The sequence below is a fragment of the Monodelphis domestica genome, chromosome 8, assembly GCF_027887165.1.
Source record: "Monodelphis domestica isolate mMonDom1 chromosome 8, mMonDom1.pri, whole genome shotgun sequence".
In the NCBI taxonomy this organism is placed as follows: Eukaryota; Metazoa; Chordata; class Mammalia; order Didelphimorphia; family Didelphidae; genus Monodelphis; species Monodelphis domestica.
Window position 1 is genome coordinate 1,483,703 of NC_077234.1, and position 27,126 is coordinate 1,510,828.

The 27,126-nt window shown below is 56.2% G+C and overlaps 1 protein-coding gene across 2 annotated transcripts in view; it reads left to right on the forward strand.

Annotated features, from left to right (window-relative positions):
- RABEP1 (rabaptin, RAB GTPase binding effector protein 1) overlaps positions 1-27,126 on the forward strand; it is a 35,293-nt gene that overhangs the window by 3,488 nt on the left and 4,679 nt on the right. The window contains exons 2-10 of one of the 2 annotated variants that reach the window (XM_056808083.1): positions 5,987-6,115; positions 13,764-13,967; positions 16,209-16,369; positions 17,805-17,924; positions 20,765-20,900; positions 23,013-23,191; positions 23,342-23,467; positions 24,605-25,075; positions 25,833-25,937. In XM_056808083.1, coding sequence (XP_056664061.1) covers positions 5,987-6,115; positions 13,764-13,967; positions 16,209-16,369; positions 17,805-17,924; positions 20,765-20,900; positions 23,013-23,191; positions 23,342-23,467; positions 24,605-25,075; positions 25,833-25,937 — 1,631 coding nt within the window. The remainder of the gene's footprint in view (positions 1-5,986; positions 6,116-13,763; positions 13,968-16,208; positions 16,370-17,804; positions 17,925-20,764; positions 20,901-23,012; positions 23,192-23,341; positions 23,468-24,604; positions 25,076-25,832; positions 25,938-27,126) is intronic. The other variant, XM_056808084.1, reaches the window with a different exon arrangement.

Genomic DNA, 27,126 nt, shown 5'->3' on the forward strand with positions numbered 1-27,126 from the left:
GGTGGTTCACAGTAGCTTGAGGCAGGAGGTCCTGGGTTCAAATCTGACCTCAGGCATTTCCTAGCTGTGTGTCCCTGGTCACTGAACCCCATTGTTCAGCCATTTCTCAAATGATGGGTTTTCTTCGAAATTAAAAATAGAAGGGGTGCAAAAAGAGTCATTGTCATTATTTTTGAATATGAGGATACTTTTCCTTTGTTCTCTTTGGGGTATAGACTTAATAGCAGTGTTGCTGGATCAAAGAGAATGCATAGTTTGATTTAGATAGAGGGCATAATATTTTCCAGAATATTTGGGTGAGTTCACAGTGGACTATTTCCCCTCCTTCCTTCCTTCCTTCCTTCCTTCCTTCCTTCCTTCCTTCCTTCCTTCCTTCCTTCCTTCCTTCCTTCCTTCCTTCCTTCCTTCCTTCCTTCCTTCCTTCCTTCCTTCCTTCCTTCCTTCCTTCCTTCCTTCCTTCCTTCCTTCTTTCCTCCCTCCCTCCCTCCCTCCTTTCCTCCCTCCCTCCCTCTCTTCTTTCCTCCCTCCCTCCCTCCCTCCCTCCTTTCCTCCCTCCCTCCCTCCCTCCCTCCCTCCCTCCCTCCCACCCTCCCTCTCTTCCTCCCTCCCTCCCTCCCTCCCTCCCTTCCTCCCTCCCTCCCTCCCTCCCTCCCTCCTTCCATCCAGCATTTGTGACTTTTTCAGTTAATCATTCTGAGTGTAAGATGGCACTTCAGAGTTGTATCTGCACTTTGCAAATTGTTAGTGATTCAGGACATTTTCCCATATTGCTTTTGATAGCTTTGATTTCCTCTGAAAACTGCATGTTCATAGCCTTGCCCATTTCCCCTAGTTTCCTACTTTTGGCTGCATTCGCTTTGTTTTTGCAAAAACTCTTAAAGTTTATGTTGTCATAATGAGGTTACATGAACTGCTCTATGTCTTGCCTTGGTCCTGAGCGCTGCTCTTCTCCACAGATCTCCCACGCGACAAATGGTATCACCTTTACGTCCCCATCATGTCCCCATCTTGGCTTTTCTTGGTCTCCGCTAGTTTCTTTTCCTTTTCTCCCAGCAGCTTTTGGTTTCCTGCCCCAGTGTCGGGCAGGATCTTGGCTTGATTAAACACGTGCGGTGACTGATCCTCTGCTTCTGCATGTTTGAGAGGTTCCCTCGCCCTGTTTCTTGGCCAGTCCCAAACTGTCTCGATGACTACGGCTTGCAGTATAGTTGGAGACCTGCTCCTGCCAGGCTGCCTCCCTTCACGGTTTAGAAATTATGGATTCTTTGGATAGTTTTGCGAGTGGATTTGATTCGTTTTGAAGTTCCTTCTCTGGCTTCCCGCTGGGTTTCGTTGGGAGTCGAGAGTTGCCTTCTCTGTCCTGCAACTTCACTACTGCTTTAGACTGGTGTCTAGACGAGAGCCCTCTAAGCGCCCCATCATGCAGCCCGTGTCCCGGAGCGAGGCTGGGGGCTGCCTTCCTCCTTGGAACAGAGCAGGGAGTAATAGCAGCGATGGGTGGCTGCTCCACTGGAAAGGCTTCTAGCCCGTCCCCAATACGGACGCACTTTCATTTTGGAAAAGCTCTATTCCTAGGCTTTCCTCGGCTGCGGCGGCTTTCGGAGGCTCTTGTCTGCTGCGAGCGCATGAAATCCTGTTGCTAGCATTGAACAGCTCTTTGGCAACAGTGTTTGTTAGGGAAGGGGGCCTGTTGGGGCTGCCTGGTTTGAGGAGTCAAACTGTTGGTGTCGTAGGAGGAACTTGGTAGGGCTCCTTTCCCTCTGGGCTTGGGGGTCTGCAGTCTTCACAGTACCGAATTCATGGAGAATGAAGCATTCTTTAGAGGTTGGCTCGAGTTCCCTGGGAAATCCCTCTGGACCTGGTTTCCCTCAGGGAGCTCCTGGAGGCTCGCTCCATTCCTTTTCTAAGATGGCACCGTTTAAGCATCTGATTTCCTTTTTTGAGCAGACAGCTGGTGAAGCAGAGCACGCTGGGCTTGGAATCAGGAAGACTCCTCTTCCTCAGGTCCAAACTGCCTTCAGTCACTTCCAAGCCACCTGACCCTGGGCAGGCGCCTTACCCTTGTCTGCTTTAGTTCCCGTCTGCCAAATGGCCTGGAGAAGGAAACGGCAAACACTCCAGGAGCTCAGTGGAGTCTCAGAGTCGGATGATTCCCTCTTCTGTTATTTAGGTTTTGTGGCAATCCCGTGCTTTAGAATGTGACCCAGAACTTTGAACCCTTTTCTTAGACATCAGTTTTGGGGACTGGATTTGAACTCAGACCTTTGTAAGTGCTCTAACCACTAGGGTGCCATCTAGGGGACCAGAGGGGGTTGGAGGGTGGGGTGAGGGAGCCAGGAGGGCCAGCCTGGGCCCTTCAGTAAAACAGAGGCTCTGAAGGGACCCAGCCGTGGAAGAAGGGACAACCATGAGCTGACTGCATGTTCCCTGGAGAGGAGGGAAGTTCACAATGAAACACGGTGGAAGCAGACGTTTGAAGTCAGGAAGTCGGAATGGGAGCTGCGAGGGGACCACATTTGCTTTCATTTATCCTTTCCCCATTTGATGGGCATCCGTTAGGGAAAATGCTACCCTGCAGGTTTCGGTCTCTGCGGGGCAAAAAGCTTCCTTTCAGCTGTGACTAACCCAAGCTCGAGCCCAAATGAAGCCCCGAGAAAGGGGAAAGCGTGGCTGGTCTAGATTCTCGCTGCTCCTAGAAGGAGCGACACGTGTCCGAGCAGGTCATGCCGGGATCTGCTTCATGCTCTGGTCACATCTTCTCCTGGGGCCAGACTCTGCCTCTGAGGCCTGGAGAGCCAGCCGTGGGCACCGGCACCTCTTCCGGCCACAGGGGATGATCTTGGTCTCCGACAGGGGCTTGGCATTCTCAGTCGGCTTTGAGCCTGGGTCCTTTGGCTCCTGGTTGAGTGGGTGGTGGGCCTGGGCTGTTCTGGAGAGGTCAGGAAGTCTACGCCCTCCCTCGCAGGGATCCAGGAACGCGGGTCATCCCGTTGCACTTGGAGCTGGGCGTTCTGCCCTCCTGTGGAGGAGTTCTTAGTCCTTGAGCTTTGGCGTTTCCTCCTTGGTTCTGTCTCCCCATCCTCCTTAGGGTCCCCACCCAGGGATTCTCCTGGGTGCTCCCTCCTCCCACCCCACTTATCCAGGCCCTGTCTGAGGCCTTTGGGGTGGGTCCTGGGAATCCTTTCTCTTGGTCGCCTGCAATCCGGGATCATGGAATTGAATTGCATTCTGGGAATTTTTTGGTGCAATGCCTTTGACTTTACTGAGGAGGGCCTCATTTCGTGGGTATTTGGGGAGTTTCTGCCCTTTGACCTGGGCTCAGCATTTCTTCCCAGTTGGGTTGGAGAGTTGGGGGAAGGCAGGAGCTCTGTCGCTGCTCCTTCGCCTCCTGAGCCAGCTTCCCCTGCCTCCCTCGGAGCCTTGGCCCTGCCGGCGCTGTTTGCACAGTTCCTCTGGGCTCCTGGCCTTCCTCTTCCAGAGCCACCTTCTGCTGGTTGGTGAGGCTTCCTCTGCCCGCCTCTGCAAGGATGAAGCCGCTTTCTGTTTAGTTGTTCCTGTCGGGACCCCATTTGGGGTTTTCTTGGCAGAGGGCCCGCGGCGCTGTGCCAGGTCCTCCTCCAGTTCATCGGACAGATGAGGAAACTGAGGTAAACAGGGTGAAGGCACTTGCCTGGGGTGTCGGAGGCTGGATTTGAACTCGGGAGCACGTGTCCTCCGGACTCCAGGCCCAGCTTTCCACTGCATCACCCGGCTGGCACAATAAGTACCCCGATGAAACGTCAAGTTTGTAAAAATTCAGAGGAAGGCAGAGAACAGATATGGGGCAACCAGGTGGCTCGCTGTGTGGAGAGCTAGGCCCGGTGATGGGAGTCCTGAGTTCAAATGTGACCTCAGACACTTCCTCACCGAGGGACTTGCCCCTCTTCTGCCTTAGAACTGAGACTTAGGATGGATTCCAAGATGGAGGGTTCAGAGAAGGAAGGAAAGAAAGAGGTTGTCCAAAGTCCAGAGAAAGTAGAGCTGAGCTTTGCTGGCTAAGAGCTGGAGAGGCCAAGGAGAGCTCCAGAGAGCTGGCGGGTCCCCACTGGACGGCGGGCTCTCTACCAGCCCTGAAAGGAGGGGTGAAAGCAGATCCGGCCTTTCCAGGGGGAAGGGGTTTACCCCAGGGCCCATGCCGTGCCTGAAGAGAGCTGTGGCTGGGCCAAAAAGCACTGAGCTTCTGCCCGTGCTGCCTTGCACGTGCTAGGCCCCGGGCGACAAAGGAGCTGACAAGCTAATGGGGTGTGAGGTGAACCCCGGCGTCCCCAGATGATGTCTGCAGGCAGATGGGAAGCTCGTTGCCTAGCAGAGCGTCGCCTTGCCGAGGCTGGGGCCATCTCGGGCTTTGTCCGGCTCCACGTGTCCCTGGCACTTGGGCAGTGCCTTTGGGCGAGCAGGTGGCCCTGGGCAGTCCCTGAAGCCCGCTTGGCTTCCATTTCCGTGTCTGGGACATGACAGCGGCGGCCTGGGACTGGTGTGGGGAGCGGGAGGGCCTGGAGACAGCCTCGCCCCAACGGGGGCTGAACTCGATGGTGCTGAAGGTGCCAGCAGCCTGGCGGGAGGCCAGTCAGGGATGCCCAAGGCCGAAGGACAAGCCGGGAGCTTGTTGGACCGTGGAGGGATGCAGACGCCCCCCCCCCCCCCCCCCATGGAGCACCGCCGGCCCCTGCCCCCACCTGAGGGGGTCAGAAGGAGTCCAGGGAAGCAGCTTGATCCAAGGTTCCGCCTCTGGAGGTCTGAGTCCGGCGCGGAGGGAGGGGGCTCCTCTGGGCGGAGCCCCCTGCTCCCTTTCTGCGCCTGCTCCTCAGAGGAGGCCCCGAGTGGACAAAGGCGGGCGGGCTCTTCTCGCTGCCCTTCTCTGGCCCCGAGCTCCGGGCCTTGCCCTCGCGGCGGCCAGGCACCTCCTGACGGGCGGCCGGATCTCGGACCGCCGGCGCAGGTCTCTGGCCTTGGCATGGGGAGGCGCACCCAGAGGGGGGCAGATACGAGGGCCTGGGGGGCATGGAGGAGCAGAGGGTGCCCGAGGCTCGGCAGAGCCCGACGAGAGACGGGCAGCCCTGGCGGGAGGAGCCAGCACGGCTTCCGGAATGGTCAGGAGGGGCACGTCGAGCGTTCGGGCCGGCCCTTGCCTCAGGCACTGCCACCTCGGGAGCGCGCTGCGGCTGGATTTGAACTTGGGCCCTCTTGACTCCGGCCCGTCGTTCTGTCACGGAACCGTCTCGCTGCTGAGGTTCCTGAGAGAGACCCCCCGGGAGCCCCCCAGCTAGAGGGTGTCCTGGACTGGGAGGGCACAGCGGAGACCAAGAGGCAAGAGTCACGCCGCGGCCAGAGAGGAGAGGCTGGGCGGCCGAGCCTGGTGCCACGGATGCCGCTCGGAGCACTCATGGGGGGGCCTGGGCTCACATCCTGGCGAGGTGACCCTGGGCAAGTCACTTCACCTCGCCCTTACCCCTAGTCGGTCGGCCACTTTGGAGAGAGCAGTTTCGGGTGGGCCAGGCTGCGGGGGAGAGACAGAAGGGGGGCGCCGGGCCTTTTGTTTCAGGGACGGGGAGACGTGGTCTGAAGGCCGCAAAGAAGGGCCCGTGGAGCTGCGCCGCGCAGTCTTTCCCGTCTCCAAGCCTTTGTCCACACGGGGCCTTTCCCTGCAGGCGCCAGAGCCGGGCCTTGCTCATGCTTCCGGCAGAGCAGACGGCTGCTCCGCCTCCTGGGGTGGGGCCCCGATGAGGCGGCTGGCGGGCTGCCTCTTCTCCTTGGCCGCAGGAGAGGAGAGCCGGCGGGCGCGTGGCGGGCCGTGGGGCGTCTTGGTTCCCTTTTCTCCCCGTCCTGCTCCCCACAACAGGGGCGCCGTCGAGCGGCTCTGACCCTTTGGGAAGGGGCGCCGGGCCACGGCACGTGGCCCCCGCGGGCTTCCGCTCCAGCAGCGAGGCTCCCTCTTCCCTTTTCTCAGTGTCTCTGCAGCGGCGGGTGGCCGAGCTGGAAAAGGTCAACGCCGAATTTGCGCGCACAAAGCAGCAGCTGGAGCAGGAGTTTAACCAGAAGAGAGCCAAGTTTAAAGAGCTGTATTTGGCCAAAGAAGGTGAGTCCTGGGTCGGGCGGGCCAGCCGCAGCCGGCACCCAGCAAGGGACGGGAAAATGGCACGCTGGGGAGAGGGCAGCCTCGGCCTCAGAGGCTCGTGGGAAGAGGCTTCCTTCCGATTCCTTTTCACGTGGCCCGAGTTCAGGTTCTTCCCTCCTTGGACAGCCACCCGCAGGCCCTAGGCCAAGCCCAGACCGGTGTGCTCTGCCCAGGGGGAGGCCGTAGACTGCCACCGATCCTCACTCCCCGTCGAAGTAGCCCCAGGACCCTGTGAAGGGCTCTCTCCCCGCCCTTCACGAGAAAACTGCCTCCAGCCTGCTGCTGCCCACGCTTCCCACTGTGGCCCACTGTCCAGGCCACGGTGGCCAGCCCCTGTCCCACGGCTCCTGGAGGTAGACGCGGACCCCTGCAGCCCCCAGCGGTCTTTGCTCTCCGCCCGAGGCCATTCCTTCCTTTGAAGCCCCTCCCCACTGCCGAGTGCGTAGCTAGAGTTCAAATGAGAAACTAGAGCAGAGAGTACGAACCGAGGAGGCGCCTGTAACTGTAGGCAAGATAAAAAGAGGCTCCCGAGATAGCCAGCCACGATCAAAATGTAGTAGGCACACACTAGCAAGCATCTACCTACTGAAAGGGGAGCTCATTCAGTTGGTGAGAGAAATTGGACGGTAGAACTGACAGAATACGGACAACCTTACTCGATCCCTGCAGACACAGACAGGTCTAAGCAAACGATAAATAAGACCTTCAGGGAGATTATAGATGTAGATCTCTGGTAATTTTTGAATGGGAATAGAAAGGACTGTACATATTTTTCAGATATACTGTGGCTGAAACAGGACTTTGCAAAAATCAACCATGTAATGAGGCATAAAGATCTCAACCAAAATGTAGGGAAACAGAAATGCTCAGCGCATCATTTATTGCTCACAGAGCAATAAAAATGTATTCAATAAAGGGAATTGGAAGAATTTTAAAAATTGCAGGCTGAATGACAGAATTCTGTAGAAATGGTAGATCAAAAAATAAGTTTCAGAAAAAATGGAAAATGCTTTCAAAGAAAATGGCAATCAGATAAAATACCCAAACTTGAGATACAGCTGAAGTAGTTCTCATCAGAAAATTTATATTTTTAAATATTTTCATCGCCAAGAGAAAAAGAACACATCAGTGAATTGGGCACACAGTGAAAAAAAAACCCAGACAACAATTAAAAACCTCCAACTGAGGTTTTTTAACAGAGTAGAAATTATGAAAATTTTAAAATAGTAAAATTGAAAGCAAGGAAGCCAAAGTTCCAATTGTCTTGAAAAGCAATATAGTTCATCTGATTTTAAAAAGAGAAGAAAATCAGTTTTTTTCCATCAACATGAAAAATTTCACAGCAGTTGAAGGGGAAATAAAGAAAATGAGCAGAAACTATTTTGTCCAATTATGTGCTAACAAAACTGCTGACTTAGAGGAATTAGATGAATACTTTAAAAATATAAAGTGCTCATATTAATAAGAAAGAAGTAGATTGTTTGAATAACCCAGTATCATAACGTAATTTAATAGATCATAAAAATTCCATGACCAGTCATATTTATTTACAGATGAAAGCTGTCATGCATTCAAAGAACAATTGCAATATTATATAAACTGTTGGAAAAATGGGAAAACGAGGTACGTTTCAAATCTCTGTATCTGTTACAAGCATGATCTTGAGATCTGAATCATAGACAGAAAGCTGAGAAAGTGAAGTGATAGAGCAGAATCACTAATGAACATGAATGCTTATCCAGCCCTTTCTCCACTCTGCCCCTTTCTGCTCTCAAGGAGCTTACAATCTAAGCGATTGACCACTTTTGACACTCTTTGAAAGAATCCCCCAATACTAGCCACTAGGCTCATTTGCCTAGTGTTCCCCAGACCCAAAGGCACCAGCTTCTGGCGTTAGGCTTTCCTATGTGAATTGCTGGGGAAGTTACAAAGCAATCTGGCGGAAATTAGGGCCAGACCAGCATCTCACATGTATACCAAGATGAGGTCCCTGGACTCATGGCTGGGTATAAAACTTGACATCAGAGCGCATTAGGGGAGCCAAGGAGACAACTCCTTCCAGATCTTTGCTGGCAAATGACCCAACAAGGCACAGTCAAGATCACAGAAGAGAAAACAGAACATTTGGATTATAGAAAATGTTAAAGTTTTTGCAGAAACAAAACCAAACTAGAAAACTTAAGAAGGAAAATGAGTAAATTATAGGAAAAAGTTTTCCTGGAAAAGCTCTCATTTCCAAGATTTATAGGGAATGCATTAAAATTTATAAGTGAAAGGCATTCCCCAATGGGAACATAAACAAAAGATCCAAATAGGTAAGTTTTCAAAGAAATCCAAGCTATTGATGCTCCTGATCACTAATAGAGGAATGAAAATGAAAGCAACGTGGAGATTCCACCTTACATTCATCTGCATTATCAAAATGACCAGAAGAAAGTGGCAGATGTTGGAAAACGCTAGGCGCACTGCACTGCTGCACGGTAGGTATTGAGTGATTTGGAAATGTGCCTCTCCCCCCCCGATTTCTGTGTCTGCGCTCTGAGTGGAGTGCAGTTTAGATTTTATAGGCTTTGATGGAGTACAAAGAAAAGAGGAATCCCCACCCCCACCCCCACCCGTTCCGAAACACTTCTGGCAGCAGCTCTGTCATAACCACCTGTAGGACAATGACTGAAAAATTGGGGTATGAAATATTTATTAAACACTCATTCTGTGCGAAGCGCCCTGTCTCTGCTCCCCAAGAAAATATGGAATGGACATTGTCAGAGGACAGCGAGGAAGGCCTTGATGGTAGAAACAAAGCTAGACAAATAGATAGGTGGGGATCGCACCATCCAGAGAAACTTTTTCGAAAGCCTCTGGGCCTCGGATCCGAATGCCCGGGAGCCAAGACCTGGAGGACTCCAGCTAGGAGGCGGCAGGACATAGCCAGTGTGGGAGTTGGTTTTACTGGACTAAGGCATTCATTCTATAGCTTTCCTTTTTCATTTATTGTCCAGTAGGTGAGAGGGAAAGATGCTACGTATTTATATACATATGTGCATGTTATCCCACCTCAGCTGGGCTCTCAGTGCAGCAGGCCTTTTTTCCCTTCACAATTGACCCCTATACTCCTACAGAGCTGTTCCAGAGCTCTTCCCTCCTCAAGTTTCCCATATCTCCTCCTAGTTAGCTGGCACAAGAGATAGAGTGCTGGGCCTGGAGTCAGGCAGACTGTGAGTGAGTGTGGAGCCTCATGAGCTTCCCTTATTTTGGCCTCCCTCTGTCTCTCTGTCTCTCTCTATCTCCCGCCCCTCCTTCCCTGACCCATTGAGAAGGCAAGAAATCCAGAGCTCACGTCTCAATGATTTATTTAAAGAGTGTTTTAGAGTCATATGTGTATATGGATCTCGAGTGTCCTTTAGTGGCCTGATGTTCTGCTCTGCTTAAATGTTTCTAAGTCATGTTTTGCTAGTGTGATTTAAGAAAACAGATTTTTTAAATTGTCTTTATTTTGGCTCCATTCCCTCAAGTATCATGGCTTGGACTAGATGGCCTCTGAGGTCTTTTCCAGTTCTCAAATTCTATGATTCTGTGAATCACTCTCTGTCAGGGGAAGAAGAATTGATCATTTGAAGCATGTTGGCTCTTATAGGCAACAGATTGACCACCAAAAGAGGACTGAGGTTTTGCAACAAAGAAAATATATGAAAAAATCTTTCATTGTAGTCAGTTTTTTCTTCTTTATCTTCAGCTCTTCCAAAAGAGCTAATTAAAGTCAGGGTCTTGAGCTCAGTGGGGGAGAATATCAGAGAAGGATTTTTGGATTTTCTTATTTCTTTGCATTTGAAAAAATGACAAATCGTTCTTTGTCATTTTTAAAAATGGCTGAACAAAGTGTGGTATATGTTGGTGATGGAATGCTATTGTGCTCAAAGGAATGATGAACTGGAGGGACTCCATGTGAACTGGAACAACCTCCAGGAACTGATGCAGAGTGAGAGGAGCAGAACCAGGAGGACGTTGTACACAGAGACGGATACACTGTAGCATGATCAAATGTAACTGACTTCTCTACTAGCAGCAATGCACTGACCCAGGACAATCCTCAGGGCCTTATGAGAAAGATGCTAACCACATCCAGAGGAAGAACTGTGGGAGCAGAAATGCAGAAGAGAAACATATGACTGATCACATGGTTTGATGGGTACATGATTGGGGATTTGTCATTAAATGATCACTCTATTGCAAATAGTAATAATATGGAAATAGGTTTTGAACAGTGATACATGTGTAACCCGGTGGAATTGCTCATCAGCTCTGGGAGGGGGAAGGAAAGAACATGAATCATGTAACCATAGGGAAAAAATTCTAAATTAATTTAAAAAAAAAGAAGAGGTCCACTTCACTATGGGTCAAGAAGATTCCTGATAATGCTGGCTACGTGAAGAGCTCATGTTACAAGTCATTTTTTGAACCCATGTGATTTAGTCTTTTATTCTATCAGATATTCATCTACCTAGATACCCACTTTGATGGCTCTGTGCTCTCATCCGGGAGAGTATTCTCTTTGTTGGTGTATATTGTACCTTCCCTGTCTCCACCTCACACTGTGACTGTTATAAGCCCTTCAGTAAATCTGCCACAGAAAGAAAGCCCTTTGCAAGGAGCACGGATTTTTTTTTTCTTAATTATACATGTTCTATCACGCAAAAGCTATTTTCATATTATTCATTTTTGTAAACAAATAATCTCCTAGAACCAAACCCTCCAAATCCTAGACCCAAATAAACTAGAGAGAAATTGTGTTTTTATCTATGTTCCTACTCCCCCAGTTGTCATCGGTCCCAGAGAACTGTCCTATAGCCAAGTCTATCGCATTTGATTGTCCGACAGTATTGCAGTTACTGTGTATGATGTTCTCCTGGTTCTGCTCCTTTCACTCTGCATCAGTCCGTGAAGAGCTTTCCAGCTCTTTCTGAAATCCTCCAGTTCATCATTCTTATAGCACAATTATATCCCATCACCATCATGTACCACAGTTTGTTCAGCCAATACCCCAATCGAGGGCCATCCCTTTAGTTTCCAATTCTTCGCCACCACAAAAAGAGCAGCTCTAAATATTTTTGTACACGCAGGTCCTTTCCCATTTTTTTATCTTTTAGGGATACAGACCCAGCTGTGGCAGGGTGGGATCAAAGGACACGCATTCTTTTAAAGCCCTTTGGGCATAATTCCCAATTGCCTTCACAATGGTTGCATCAGTTCACAGATCCATCAGCTACATTAGGGAAGGAGCATTGATTTTTTTTTTTGGTAGTCTGGGACAGTTTTCCTTCTAGGAGGCCACTTTCAGGGTTTGGTTGGTTCAAAGGACCAACCCATGGGAAGTTAGTGTTCCTAGACTGTCTTCCAGTGCTGGTGCCCTGGGGGAACGGCACCTCCTTTTCCTGGAATGCCCTTTTTGTCTTCTTTTCTGATAAAGAAATATTGTTATTGCCATAGGTGTTCCATTGCCTTCTATTGCTGAGCCTGGACCCCTGCCAGTGGAGCCCACTGGAGCCTGGGGGCTTCCCAGAGACTACTTCAAAGGCTAGCTGCCTGACAGGCCTAATTCCTTTTCTAGTTCAGTATCTCTCAGGTGACAGCCTTTTCCCCACTGCTCCTGTGGGGGCCCATGTGGATTAATTTCTTTTTCTGGGTCAGATGTGACTTTACCAGGTAGACAGTGCAGTGGGCAGAGGAGTCTAGACAGGGAGATGAACCAGATACGAGCATTCCAGTCAGGGAGAAGGCTGTGAACCACAGCAAGAAGAGGCAGTTCCTATCTGAAAGGGGAGACAGCAGGCACCCAACTCCATACAACTGTGGAAGAGAAATGAAGAGAGAGAGGACTTGCAGGACATATATTACATCACCAAACTGTCGACAGGAAAAGTAGGGAAGCCCTAGAAGAAAGAGGAGCTGGAGGTGGCTTCCTTTAAAAGAAGTTTTGTTTAGTTGGTGCTTCAAGGAAGTCAGAATGAAGGCCAGAGAGTGGTCCAGGCTGCGAGGAACAACCAAGGAGGGGGAGGTGTAAGAAGAATGGGGCAGGTTATGGAAGGGATTTGAGTGCCAAACGGGATTTTGGATTTGATCAAAGAGTCACTGGAAGTGATTTGATTGGATCTCTACTTCAAGAAAATCACTTTAGTAGTTGAGTGAGGAAGGCTGAAGTGGGGAGAGCCTGGAGGTACCAGGGCCTTCCCCCTACCCCCTCAAACACCTATTGCAAAAGTCCATGGGGGAGGTATCTGCACGGAGGTGGAAGCAGTGTCAGAGGAGGGAAGAGGACATAGGGGAAATGCTGCAGAGGTGAAAGTGATGAGAGTTGATACAAAAGTGAAACTGTTGAGAAATGAAACTGATGAGAGATTTTGCAGATGTGAAATTGATGAGAGTTGAACCAAAGGTGAAACTAATCAGAGATGAAGTTGAGGAGAGATGTGGCAAAGGTGAAATAGATAAAAGCTACTCCAGAGGTGAAACGGATAGGCCGTCGTGCTACCATATGATATATGGCGGTGGGGCGCCTGGTAAGGGGGAAGAATTCAGTATGATTCTTAGGGTGTTCATTACTCTCCCTTCACAGAGGGAGGTGGAAGCCACTACAGTCAACTCCTATCATGGAGCCCTTTCTCCCAGGGCTCTTGATTTTTCCAAAAGCTTATCCCTTTTTGTCCCTTGGGCTGCAGGGTTTTTTCCTCACCTCTCCTCACAGCACAAAGTGCTGTCATTTGGTACATTTCTTGCTTTGAGAGCTCTTTTGAGAACTCCTTCTTCCTGCATCTAGGCAGATCAAAGGCCTGGTGGACAGAGAGTGTAAGGCCTGGAGTTAAAAGAGCCTGCTTTGAATCTGGCCTCAGGCTGGGGCTGGGGCTGGGGATAGAGGGCAAATGGCTTCAGCTCTCAGTCCCCGATCTTGTCTGTCAAAGGGAGATGATGGCTCCTCCCCATCGTCCTTCTGTAAACTAAGGGGGCTCGGCTCCCTGGGGTCCTCCTGGAAGTGCTCCTTGTTGGCGTTTCCCAACTCTGACTTTTCTTTCTCTATCTCCCCAGCATGATCGCTGCTCCTGGTAGCCCTGGCTAATCACTTGGCTCTGGAGCCGTAGAGTTAGGGTTTTCCTGGGATGGGCCCGTGTCCCCTGTAGGAATGTCCTCATGGCCAGCATCCTGCTAAATTGGGTTTATTCTGGCCCAGATTGCTGTTCTGCCGGGCAAGCCCTTACAGCCTCTCAAGGTCCAGATGAAGTTTTGTCTGGGGTGTCTCCCCCTCTCCCCAAGACGCGTGCACACACATACACGAGCGTGTATACACATGTGCACGCGCGCACACGAGTGTGTATACACATGCGTGCACACACGCATGCACATATACACACGCGCGCACATGAGCACGCATGCACAGCGCACGCACACACGTGCACGCATACACACACATGCATTGCACAGATACACATGCACGCGCACATGAGTGTGTATATGCACACATGAGTGTGTGTACACAGCACACACGTGCGCACACACATGCACACGCACGCACACACCCGTTCCCCCGATCCTCTCTAACAGAAATCTTTCCTGTCTTCAGAGGACCTGAAAAGGCAGAATGCCGTCCTGCAGGCAGCCCAGGACGACCTCGGGCACCTCCGGACGCAGCTGTGGGAAGCCCAGGCTGAGATGGAGAACATCAAGGCCATCGCCACGGTGTCGGAGAACACCAAACAGGAGGCGATAGATGAGGTGAAGAGACAGTGGCGAGAAGAGGTCGCCTCTCTTCAGGCCGTCATGAAAGGTAGAGGTTGGCTCCGCGCCTCCGTGGCGGAGGAGGGGAGGGGCGCTCGCGGGCGAGGCTGACAGGGAAGGAGGCCGCCGGCACCAAGGGTGGCCTCCGCGGAAGGGAGACGGGGCCGCCTTGGGGTGGCGCTCTAAGAACAGGCAACCCGCGTGCCGGTGACTTTCCCGAGGGGGAGTCGGGCAGGTGGGCCAAGCGGCCGCCAGCCAATGCGAGGCCTGCGCGAGGAAGGGCCGAAGGCCGGGGGTCCCGGAGAAGAGAGCGAAGGAAAGCGGGAGCCCTCGGCGCAGCCGAAGCCTCCCGGCGCCGGCTCCGAGTAGGCGTCTGGCCCCCGGGCAGAAGAGGAAGAAGCAAACGAAGGCCGGAGCCTGGCGTGGATGAAGCCGCCGGGGAAGGCCGGGAAGCCGCCTGGCAGGGACGAGCCGCCACGTGACGGCAGGGAAGGCGCGGGCGGCTCTCCTGAGCAGGCGGGCTGGAGAGGATCCCGGCGCCCTCAGAAGGGGGTTGGGGCCGCCCCGGGGCAGGAGACCCCAGAGATGGGCTCAGGCACTTCTCAAAGGAAGAAATGCAAGCCGGCCCCGGAGGAGGGTCGGTGCGAGGAGCGGGAGGACTGTGAAGCGTGCGGAGCACCCTGGGGTGCACGTCCTTACTCGGAAGCCCCCTGGGCCAATGGATCCAAAAGTCGGCTAGGCGACGGGGGTTAAGGGTCTTGCCCAGGAAGTGTTTGAGGGCAGATTTGAATCCAGGACCTCCCCTTTCTAGGCCTGGCTCTGCCCCAATCCATTTGGGTAACTAGAACTGCTGCTGGTCAAGACTGGTCTGGAGGTAGTGGGAGGCACGAGACTCGCCGCTGCCTGCTCTGCCTGGCCGGTCTGAGCTGAGCCTCTTCTCCCTGCGGCCCCGTTGCCTCCTCCGATCGCTTTGGAGCCCGACTTTCTCACCGGCGTGTCGGCCATCCCTCTGCCAGGGCAGGCGGGCTGCGGGGGAGCCTCTCCGAGAGGCCTTCGAGCCCCGCTTTCCTCTGCTCCCCACGTCTGTCGGCCTGGCCAGTCTCCCCCCTTTAGAAAGGCCGGCCACGTCTTCCCTGGACTCCGGAGGGCGGGCCCTGGCGCCAGCGTCTCCTCCGCAGAGGGTCCGGCCTCTCTGGCCCTCGTCCCCCGACGTCGTTGAGCTGCGGCCGGCCCGTTCTGGCCCTCCCCAAGCCCGCTGCCTTGGCCGGGGGCGTCACGTTCGGAGCCAGCGACCCGTCCTGCGGTCCTGTGCGGGGCCCTGCCCGGAGGAGGAGGCCTGCGTCGTCCGGCTCTGCTCACTTCCTCCCCTTGGCCGGAGTCCTCCCAGGCAGGAGCTCCCCTCGGCCGCCGAGCCCGAGCCCAGCTCCCAGGAAGCCCCCTCGCCGCGCAGGATCCGGGTCGTGCGCGGAGGAGGCCCAAACTCCGGCTGTGGCCTGTCGGCGTCCCGAAGGTCCCGAGGCGCCGTGCAGGGGAGCAGCGACGCCTGCCTCTTCCTGGTGCCTCGAGGGCCGTCACGGGCCGCCGCAGGGGAGGCCGAGGACGGGAAGCACAGTGTGAAGTGGCCACAGTGCAGAGCGGGGCTGGGGGGCAGCGAAGGCCGAGAAGAGAGCCGGACGCGGCTCCATGCGGGCCCCCATGGTACGGGCAGTCCCCACGGGGAAGAGGAGGGAGGAGGCAGCCTCTGGGCAGGGGAGCCCCGAGGGGAGGGAGGGCGAGCACGGAGGGCAGGCCCCGAGATTCAGAGCCGTGAGGCGAGCCAGCAAGGCAGGAAGGGCCAGCCGAGGGCCCTTGGAGGACCGGGAGGGAGACTGGGGCGCGCTTGCCCCCAGGAGCCAGGAGAGATGGAAGACGGCTGGGAGAGCGAGGATGCCCGGGGCCGAGAAGGGCGAGCGTTTATGGAGCGCTTACTGTATACCTGCCGGCACGGCATGCCTCCCCATAAAAGGGAGCTGGAGGGAGATCCATGGTAGAGAGTCTGGAGAAGAGCAGAGGGTCGGGGAGGAGGCGAGGGCAGGGGAGAGCTGGGGCCCGGGACGAGCCTCGTGTGTCCGGAGAACATGGCGGTCCTGGGCAGCGCAGGCTCTTCCCAGGCCCTCAAGCCCGGCGTGGGCTCCCCCCGAGGACGCCCAGAGCTCTAACGTCGGGCAGCCCCCGTCATCGCTGGTCCTTGTGTGCCGGGTTGTCGGGCAGCAGGCTGAGGCCCCCCTCTGCCCCCCGTGGCCTTTTGTAGAGACGGTCCGTGACTACGAGCACCAGTTCCACCACCGGCTGGAGCAGGAGCGCGCGCAGTGGGCCCAGTACCGAGAGGCCGCGGAGCGGGAGATCGCCGAGCTGCGCAGGAGGCTGTCTGAAGAGCAGCAGGAGGAGAGTCTGGAGAGCGAGATGAAAAAGGTAAAGGGCGCTGGCGGCGCGCGGTCCCACGGGGCGCCCGCTCGGCCCGGGCTGCGGGCCTGAGCTGTGCCGAGACATTCGGGCGGCCAGACATCGCGCCAAGCGAGCGCGCGGCTGAGGGGCCCCACAAAAGGTCGGCCAAACCTTAGGCTTCGCCGGGGCCTCCTTGCTGCAGCCATGCTGCAGGCAGGACGTGCCGGGGCCATCCGAGGGAAGCTCTCCGGCCTCACTCCCCTTTGGCTGCCCTGGGGAAGCGGAGCTTGCGCAGAGGGCAGGGAGACGCAGGGCAGAACCCTCCTCCCCCCTCTCTGCTGGCCTGCTTCCCCGAAGCAGTCGTGGCACAGCGCCCATCCTCGGGCTTTCGGGTGTGGAGTCCTTGCTGTGCGTGCCCTCCCCGCCTCGCCTCATCCCCCATTCAGTCAGGAGGTCCTACTTGAGCCCAGGCTAGCCCGGAGGGGACCAAAGTGTGTTTTAGTGGCCCAATCTCTCCTCTCAAGTCCCCCGGGCCTGGGAAGAGACTCATTGGAGTGACTCTAGGACCAAGGAGAGGTCCAGGCAGAGGGCTTGTTGGATAGCTGGGAGGGCGGATGGGTGGGCGGATGGAGGGATGGATGGAGGGAGGGATGGATGGAGGGATGGAGGGAGGGATGGATGGAGGGAGGGAGGGATGGAGGGATGGAGGGAGGGAGGGATGGAGGGATGGATGGAGGGAGGGATGGATGGAGGGATGGAGGGATGGATGGATGGATGGATGGAGGGATGGATGGATAGATGGAGGGAGGGAGGGAGGGAGGGAGGGATGGATGGAGGGAGGGATGGATGGAGGGATGGAGGGAGGGATGGATGGAGGGATGGAGGGATGGATGGATGGATGGATGGAGGGATGGATGGATAGATGGAGGGAGGGAGGGAGGGAGGGAGGGATGGATGGAGGGAGGGATGGATGGAGGGATGGAGGGAGGGATGGATGGATGGAGGGATGGAGGGAGGGATGGATGGAGGGAGGGAGGGATGGAGGGATGGAGGGAGGGATGGATGGAGGGATGGAGGGAGGGATGGATGGAGGGAGGGAGGGATGGAGGGATGGAGGGAGGGAGGGATGGAGGGATGGATGGAGGGAGGGATGGAGGGATGGATGGAGGGAGGGATGGATGGAGGGATGGAGGGATGGATGGATGGATGGATGGAGGGATGGATGGATAGATGGAGGGAGGGAGGGAGGGAGGGAGGGATGGATGGAGGGAGGGATGGATGGAGGGATGGAGGGAGGGATGGATGGATGGAGGGATGGATGGAGGGATGGAGGGATGGATGGGTGGAGGGAGGGATGGAGGGAGGGATGGATGGAGGGATGGAGGGATGGAGGGATGGATGGATGGATGGATATCAGCTAAAACACCGAGTAGAGCTTTTGGGTACCTTTTATTCACCTCAGGCCCAAGAGGATGCAGAAAAACTGCGTTCTGTGGTGATGCCGATGGAGAAAGAGATTGCGGCTCTGAAGGATAAACTGACTGAGGCTGAGGAGAAGATTAAGGAACTGGAGGCGTCCAAGGTGAGCTCCCTGTCCCCAGCTCGGCCCGTGAGAGCAGGAGGAGCCCTGGGAAGTCAATTCGTGCAGCCCTCCTGGACAAATAGGGTCCCCGAGCTTCCTCCCGATCCGAGAGCCCTCCTCGTCCCAGAGTTCATTTCCCAGCTCTGAAGTTCGGATACGGGTTATGGGGGTGCAGGACTGTCTGCCCTTGAGGCTCCCGGGGGCGGGAGGGACCGCTGAGGTCTTTAATCCCTTCCTCTACGACAGAAGGGCAAGCAGGTTAAGTGGCTGGTCCGGGGTCCCACAGCTGGCTGTGTCCATGGGGCCACTCTGCCCGGCGCTCGTTAAGGGAAGGGGGGAGAGAAAGCCGAAGAAGGCCTTCGGGCCTGGCCCCCCCTCATCTCCCGTCTTTGTTCCTCCTCGGCCTGCCCGTCAGGTGCAAACTCTCCTTGGCTGGGACTGTGCCCGGGGGAGGGACATTTCGCCAGGCCGGTGCCCTCCCCTCTGGCATGGCGCTCGGCTGGCTCCCATCGTGGCCCTTGTGTGTTGCAAAGCGCTTCAAGGCCAGCCCGTGGACTCACTGGATGGAGGCCGTGGGGAGAGGCGGGGGTCGCCCAAGGGCCGGAGCGCCGTGACCCTGGGGGAGGGGGCTGGCTGGGGGTCCGGAAGTCGGGGGGCTGGTGCTCAGCCACCTCCCCAGGGGCAGAGACGGCCCCGGAGCAGGGTGCCTGCTCGGGCAGAAAGCAGGCCCATCCCGGAGTCCTGCAGGCAAAGGCGGGGGGGGGAGGGGGCAGCAGGCTTGTTGCCAGAAGCCTCGGTCTGAGCAGGGCCTTCCCTGTGCTGGGGGACCCCCCCCCCCACCCTGGGGAGGCCTGAAGGGACAGTGAGGAGCTGCCCAGGACTCTGGGAGGGGGGAGTGAGAGCCCTGCCTTGGAGGTGCTGGGAGGAAGAGGAGGAGGAGGAGGAGGAGGAGGAGGAGGAGGAAGAGAGGGAGGAGGAAGAGGAGGAGGAGGAAGAGGGGGAAGAGAGGGAGGAGGAAGAGGAGGAAGAGGGGGAAGAGAGGGAGGAGGAGGAGGAGGAAGAGAGGGAGGAGGAGGAGGAGGAGGAGGAAGAGGAAGAGGAGGAAGAGGGGGAAGAGAGGGAGGAGGAGGAGGAGGAAGAGAGGGAGGAGGAAGAGGAGGAGGAGGAAGAGAGGGAGGAGGAAGAGGAGGAGGAGGAAGAGGGGGAAGAGGAGGAGGAGGAGGAAGAGGAGGAGGAGGAGGAGGAGGAAGAGAGGGAGGAGGAAGAGGAGGAGGAGGAAGAGGGGGAAGAGGAGGAGGAGGAGGAAGAGGAGGAGGAGGAGGAGGAGGAAGAGAGGGAGGAGGAAGAGGGGGAAGAGGAGGAGGAGGAAGAGGAGGAAGAGGAGGAAGAGGAGGAGGAGGAGGAAGAGAGGGAGGAGGAAGAGGAGGAGGAGGAAGAGGGGGAAGAGAGGGAGGAGGAGGAGGAGGAAGAGAGGGAGGAGGAGGAGGAGGAGGAGGAAGAGGAAGAGGAGGAAGAGGGGGAAGAGAGGGAGGAGGAGGAGGAGGAAGAGAGGGAGGAGGAAGAGGAGGAGGAGGAAGAGAGGGAGGAGGAAGAGGAGGAGGAGGAAGAGGGGGAAGAGAGGGAGGAGGAGGAGGAGGAAGAGGAGGAGGAGGAAGAGAGGGAGGAGGAAGAGGAGGAGGAGGAAGAGGGGGAAGAGGAGGAGGAGGAGGAGGAGGAGGAAGAGAGGGAGGAGGAAGAGGAGGAGGAGGAAGAGAGGGAGGAGGAAGAGGAGGAGGAGGAAGAGGGGGAAGAGGAGGAGGAGGAGGAAGAGGAGGAGGAGGAGGAGGAGGAAGAGAGGGAGGAGGAAGAGGGGGAAGAGAGGGAGGAGGAGGAGGAGGAAGAGAGGGAGGAGGAGGAGGAGGAGGAAGAGGAAGAGGAGGAAGAGGGGGAAGAGGAGGAGCAGGAGCAGGAAGTGGGGGAGGAGGAGAAGGAGGAGCAGACTTTGGCCGCCATGGAGAAGAGGCGCAAGAAGGTAGGTGACAGGCCGAACTGGTTGTAAAGAGGGGAGCTCGGGACCCCGACAGGCCTTCGGAGAGATCCGAGGAGAGGGGCGGCCTTGGGGGAGAGCCCTGAGATGGGTGAGGCAAAGTGGGGGTCCGGCTGAGGGGAGCTGACTGCAGGGGAGATCCCAAGAGAGAGCCCATTGGAAGGGGGCCTTCCAGGGGAGGCAGCATTCACACCCAGGCCTGAGGGGAGTTGGGAAGGCTTTGTGCCTAACCCTTTTGTTCAGATAAAGCAGCTGAGGAGTAAAGATGGGAGATAAGGGGGGGAGCCCAGGCCCGAAGGCCTTCTTTGGCTTTCTCTGGACCAGCCACTTAACCTGCTTGCCCTTCTGTCTTAGAGAGTGAATAAAGGCCTCGAGGTCCCCCTGGGAGCCTCAAGGCCTGTCCCTGGCCTCCTGCGCCCGCTCTGCGCAGCCTGGCCAGCCATCGTGAGGATGGTCTTGGGGGCTTCCCAGCCTCCTCTGCACTCGGCCCCACATTCTGGCCTGCCCCGGAGCTGCCTGTCTTGGGGGCCCCTGGGAAAGCCCAGCAGGGGGGACGAGGGCCTCGAGTGGCCCGTGCCGGCGGGTTTGCAGTTGGGAGGTTGATCCATGAAGTGAGGCCGCCCCCCCCCCCCCGAGGGTGCCCGGGCGCCGTGCCAGCGAAGATGCCAGCCGGGCGTCTGACGTCTGGAGCCGTTTACCAAACAGGGTCTTTGAACGGAGGCTTTTGCGAACGAGCCGAGCCGAGGCCCGGGCGGGCGCGGAGCCCGAGGGCTGCCAGTGCTGGGTCTGGAGCCGGGCTGGCCATTCCTTGCAGGTGAGGGAGCTGAATCACTACTTGGAGGCTGAGAAGTCCTGCCGGACCGACCTGGAGATGTACGTGGCTGTCCTGAACACCCAGAAGTCTGTCTTGCAGGAAGACGCCGAGAAGCTGCGCAAGGAGCTGCACGAAGGTGAGAGGGAGGCCGGCGGGCAGCTTCTGGCTCTGCTCACATGCCAGGGGCCCCGGCAGTCCTCGACGGGCATTCATTGGGAATCGGGGGGTTCTCTGGAGTCCGAAGGAGGTCGCTCTGCCGCTGGGGCCTGGGCCGAGTTTGGGATGCGCCGTCGCCGCCCCTCCTGTGCTCCTGCCTGAGGCGCGTTCTGATTTGGAGGTGGTGGCCCTCCCTGATGGCCAGTGGAGGGGTGCAGTTTGGATCCCCCCTCCTGCTCCTTCTGCAGCCTCTCCGGCTTGTCCTGTCGGACTGGGCCCCTCGCCTTTTCCGTTTGGCCTTCCTGAGAGCAGCCCTGGGGTCAAAGGCGCTGTGGGGCTCCCGGGTCAGTTCCCACCCAAGAGTCTTCCCTGTGGACACCAAAAGCCAGTAGTGGTCAGTGATCGGGGGTCTGTACTGGCTGCCCAGGAGGCTCTAGTCTTGGGCTGTCTTCTACCCCTTTGCCTTCTCTGCCTGGGGGCAGCTTGTGCTTCCTTCAAGGCCTAGATCAGGGGCCGCTGCCTTGGGGGGGGGATTTTCTCCTGTTGGTCCCCAGCATTCTGCCTTGAGTTGTGCTCTGCCTGTGTGTGTATGTGTGAGTGTGTATGAGTGCATATGAGTGTATGTGTGTATGAGTTAGTATGTGTGTATCTGTGAGAGTGTGAGTGTACATGAGTGTGAATGTATGTGAGTGTGTGTATATATGAGTGTGAGTGTATGTGTGTGAGTATACATGAGTGAGTGTGTATCTGTGTGTGCAAGCGTATATGAGTGTATGTGTGTATGTGAGTGTACATGAGTGTGAATGTATGTGTGTGTTTACTTGTATGTGTATGAGTGTATATGTGAGTGTATGTGTGTGAGTGTATCTGTGAGTGTGTGTGAATATGAGTGAGTGTATGTGTGTGAGTATACATGAGTGAGTGTGTATCTGTGTGTGCAAGCATATATGAGTGTATGTGTGTACGTGAGTGTACGAGTGTGAATGTATGTGTGTGTTTACTTGTATGTGTATGAGTGTATATGTGAGTGTGCAAGTGTGAGTGTGAATGTGTGAGTGTATATGTGAGTGTGTATGTGAGTGTATGTGTGAGTGAGTGTACATGTGTAAGTATGTGTGTGGGTGTATGTGAGTGTGTATATGTGTGTGTACTTGTATGTGTGTGAGTGTATATGTGTGTGCAAGTGTGAGTGTGAATGTGTGTGAGTGTATATGTGAGTGTGTATGTATGAGTGTATGTGTGAGTGTATATGTGAGTGTGTGTATATGAGTGAGTACATGTGTAAGTATGTGTGAGTGTGTATATGTGTGTGTACTTGTATGTGTATGAGTGTGTGTGTGTGAGTATGTGTGTGAGTGGATCTGTGAGTGTGAATATGAGTGAGTGGATCTGTACGTGTATGAGTGTGAGTATACATGAGCATGTGAGTGTATGTGTGTGAGTATACATGAGTGAGTGTGCATGTGTGTAAGCGTATATGAGTGTATGTGTGTGTACATGAGTGAGTGTGAGTGTACATGAGTGTGAATGTATGTGAGTGTGAGTGTATATGTGAGCGTGTGTATGTGAGTGTATATGAGTGAGTGTACTTGTATGTGTATGTGTATATGTGAGAGTGTGCAAGTGTATGAGTGAGTATATGTGTGTGTGTATCTGTGTGTGTGTGAATATGAGTGAGTGTATGTGTGAGTATACATGAGTATCTGTGAGTGTGTGCAAGTGTATGAATGTACATGAGTGAGTGCGAGTGTACATGAGTGTGTGTGAGTGTATGTGTATGTGTATATGAGTGAGTGTATGTGTGAGTATACATGAGTGTGTGTACGTGAGTGAGTATGCAAGTGTATGAGTGTATGTGTGTGAGTATACATGAGTGAGTGCGAGTGTATGAGTGAGTGCGAGTGTGTGAATGTGGGTGTGTACGTGAGTGTATATGTGAGCGTGTGTATGTGTGAGTGTATATGAGTGAGTGTATGTGTGTGTGAGTGTACATGAGTGTGAGTGAGGGGAGAAAGATGGAGACAGACGGGGAGCGGGAGAGCACGAGCGTGGGGGGCCCTCGGAGCTCACGCCTGGTGCCCGTCTTCCCCAGTTTGCCGCCTGCTGGAGCTGGAGCGCCAGCAGCACAACCAGCTCAAGCACACGTGGCAGAGGGCCAACGACCAGTTCCTGGAGTCTCAGCGGCTGCTCATGAGGGACATGCAGCGCCTGGAGGTGGTGCTCACCTCGGAGCAGCTGAGGCAGGTGGAGGAGCGCAAGAAGAGGGATCAGGTAGGGCTCCGGCGGCCCAGGCTTGGCAGCGGCTCCCGGCTGGGGAGGGAGACCCCCCGGCGCGTCCTGCAGGCCCCTTGTGTAGCCCGAGGGAGGCCGGTGGCGGGCGGGGAGGGTCACTCGCGCCTTCTGGCCTCTGGTTGCCTTCAGGAGGAAGACGAGCAGCGGAGGCTCGGCCAGCCCAGCCAAGAGCCCGAGAAGGCGGGCCCCGAAGACGAGGCCAAGTCGGCGGCCTTCGCTCTGGCGCAGGACGAGCCGCTGCCTCACTCCGAGGAGGTACGGTGGGCGGCACTGAGGAGGCGGCCTGGGGGACTGGCCGACCCGCTTGGAGGCCGAGGCTTCTCCGGATGGGGCTCTCGTGCCCGGGAAGCTCGACTTGGAGAGGGCCACCGAGCAGGCCTCGCCCCAGGAGCACCAGGTTCTGTCCGAGCCCCGGCCTGGGCCCGTCTGGGCCGAGAGAGCCCCAGTGAGCGCGCGCTCGCCGGCTGCTTCTGGGCCGGGCGGTGCTCAGACCCTGCACGGGCCCCTCAGGCTGCTCCAGCCTTCGTCTTGGGCCGCACCTTCCCAGAAGCCCTCTGGAGCCTGCATGGGAGCAGCCCACACTGGACAGATGGGCGGAGACACACGCACACATGCATGCACACACGTGCATGTGCACACACGCGTGTGCACCCTTTACTCTTCTTCGGAGGGACGCCCTGGCTCTCTGCCCCACCTGCCCGTGTGGGTGCTCAGTGTTGGGGGGGGGGGGAAGGGGCAGTATAGAAAAGGTGGCCAGGGTGGGCCCCCTGGCCGGCCGGGCCCCGAGCTCTTGGGTGCCTGTCCAAGTACAGCCTGGAGTCCTTTGCAGGCCCGACTCCTCTGGGCTTTGCCGTCTGGGCCCTGGGATGCACAGGGAGGACTAGGCTCGAGTTCAAATCCAGCGGGTGACCCTGTGTAAAAAGGAGATCAGAGCAGCCCCTTCCAGGAAGTCAGCCCCGTCCAGATCACTTCCTTCTGCTTGCAGAATAACAGACTCCCGTCTCTCCCGGACTGAGTGCCGCGCTGGGCTGGCACACCGCCCTCTCATTCTCGGGGAGCAGAAGGGCCCCCCTCCACCCTTTGGGTGGAGAAGGTGGAAGGGAAGATGAGGGGGAGAGGAGAGACGAGAGATGGGGAAGGCCCAGACACGACAGTCTCCATTCCGGGCTCGCCCCCCCCCCCATCCCTGATCTTGGCACAGACACTCCCCTGGTCCGGCTGGTTCCTGCTCTCTCCCCTGCCCCCACGGGATCCAGCCGGCTGGGCTCTTGGTGGGGACGTCCCGGCACAGGCTGAGAGCCGCCCCCACAGCCTGCCAGATGGGGCCTGGGCAAAGGGAAGGGCGAAAGGAAGGCCTGGCGGTGCCTCCTCACCGCTCTTTTCATTCCTCAGGAACGTGTAGACAGCGCACACGGCTCGGTCCATTCGTTAGACGCCGACCTGCTGCTGCCGTCGGGTGATCCGTTCAGCAAGCCGGAGGGCAGCGACGTGTTCAAAGACGGTCTTCGGAGAGCCCAGTCCACGGACAGCCTGGGCACCTCGGGGTCGCTGCAGGCCAAGGCTCTGGGCTATAACAACAAAGCCAAGTCTGCTGGGAACCTCGACGAGTCGGACTTTGGGCCGCTGGTGGGAGCAGATTCGGCGTCCGAGAACTTTGATACGGCCTCTCTGGGGTCCCTGCAGATGCCGAGCGGGTTCATGTTGACCAAAGACCAGGAAAAGGCCATCAAGGCCATGACCCCCGAGCAGGAAGAGACCGCTTCCCTGCTCTCCAGCGTCACGCAGGGCGTCGAGAGTGCCTACGTGTCTCCGAGCGGCTACCGCCTTGTCAGTGAGACCGAGTGGAACCTCCTGCAGAAAGAGGTGAGGGAGCTTCTCCTGGCCCTCTAGAGGAGAAATCGAGGGCCACGAAAAGGCTGTTAAATGGGGAGAGATGAATTGGGTTCTAGATCACGTGCCGGCCTCCTTCGGGGGCTGGACGGGGTGGTGTGTGCAAGTGCAAGTGCGAGTGTGCATGGATGGAGGCTTCTGCAGAGAGGAGGGAGCAGAGGCCGCCCACCCTTGGGCCTTCTTGCGAACTGATGGGAAATTCAGCTCCTCAGCTCTGGGGAAAGTGACGTTGTCGGGGAGTTTTAACTTTTAAGTGGAAAGTTTTATACTTTTGCCTTCCCTAGTAGAATCAGCACTCTGTTTGTTCCAAGGAAGAAGAGAGGTAAGGGCTAGGCAGTGGGAGTCAAGTGACTTGCGGAAGGTCATACAGCTAGGAGGTGTTTGAGGCCAGATTTGCACCCCGTCTCTAGGCCTGCCTCTCAGTCCACTGAGGCACCTACCTGCCCTCTAGGGAGTTTTTCAAGGAATCATCAAGGAGTGAGGAGAACTTGGCTATGGGGACCTGAGGTCTAGGCCTCTCATAGGACAGAATGGGTGCCTTCCCCTCCTTCTGGGGGCTCACGCACAGGGAGCACATCATGGCTCCTTCTGCTCCTGTGTCTGTGATGCTTTTGTCCTTTTACTCTCCTCCGGGCATTGGGAGGATGTTCTCCTCAAGGCCATCAGAACTCCTGGTGGCAGCCCTTGTGAGGGACCCCTTCCCATGGAAGGCCTTCCTCTTTGGTCCTAGGTACAGAATGCAGGGAACAAGCTTGGCCGGCGCTGCGACATGTGCTCCAACTATGAGAAGCAACTGCAGGGCATCCAGACTCAGGAGGCAGAGACCCGAGACCAGGTGGGCCCAAGTGCTGCCCCAGCCAAGGCGGGGCCCTCTGTGGCTCCTTTTCCTGGGCTTCTGTCCCATTCCTGTGACCACAAGCACTTAGGTCATCCCCATCTGCTGCTGGCAACCTTGACTAGCTTGGGCAAGTGAGCATAGGAACTGGGGAGCACTGGAGGAGGGGTTACAGAACTGCCCTGCTCAGCAGTGCTGGCTTAGAAACCCTCGTGCTGTGCCAGGCGGCATGCGAAGGGCTCCTCATTGAGCCTCAGGGAAGAGGGTAGGGGGTCCAAGCTCCTAGACCCAGGCCAGGTGGAGCTGGGACTTGACCCAGGGCTTAGGGACCTGCCCAGGCTTGGATTCCTGCTGGCCTCGACCTCCCAGTGCAGAATAGGGATCATGGAACTCTGAGGACAAGCGCCCCAGATAGAGCCTCTGGGGGCTCAGGCAAGGGCACTACTGTTAGGCGCAGTGCTGGGGATTCTTTCCTGCCCCCGTGGAGCTCACAATGTCTAGGTGTCTGGAGAAAAGCTGAGGGCTGAGGGAAGAGTTGGGCGAGCAGCGAGGTGACAGGCTCCTAAGGTCGGAGTTCACGGCCTCCCCCTCCCAGCCGAGGGTCAGAGGGCAGTGGTGGGGCCAAGTCTTCTTGGAGCCGGGGATTAGTGGGAGGAGAAGGAATGGTCAAGGACGTTAGACCCTGCAGAGAGGCTGGGAGGGAGGAGGCCCTAGAGGAGAGGGGGCCGAGACTGGCAAGTGTAGATGGCCTTTTCCAGAAGTTGGGTCAGGGAAGGGTCCCCTGGGATGTGGGAAGCCACTGCAGCGACTGGGGGCTTCTGAAAAGCGCCCCTCCATTTTACTGGCTCTAGAGACCGTGTCTGTCGGAAGCAGGAGGGGATCAGTATGTCCACCCAGGTTAAAGGGGCAAATGCCAAAAAATGGAGCAGGTCAGCTCTCTGGCCCCGTGACCTTTGTCAAGCGGGAGCTTTCTTGATCACTTGGCCATCAGGTCTTCTACCACCCTCTTGTTTTTCAGAGGCCACAGCTGAGGCTTTAGGCCAATAGCTAGGAAGAACTGTCTAGAGCCAGTGCTCTGGTCGCTCTGCCTGCCTCCAAGGAAGGACCTGGGTTCAAATTCAGCCCTGGACCTAGCTATGTGCCTCAGTTTCCTTCTCTGTATAACCGGGATAATAAGCACCCTTGCTCC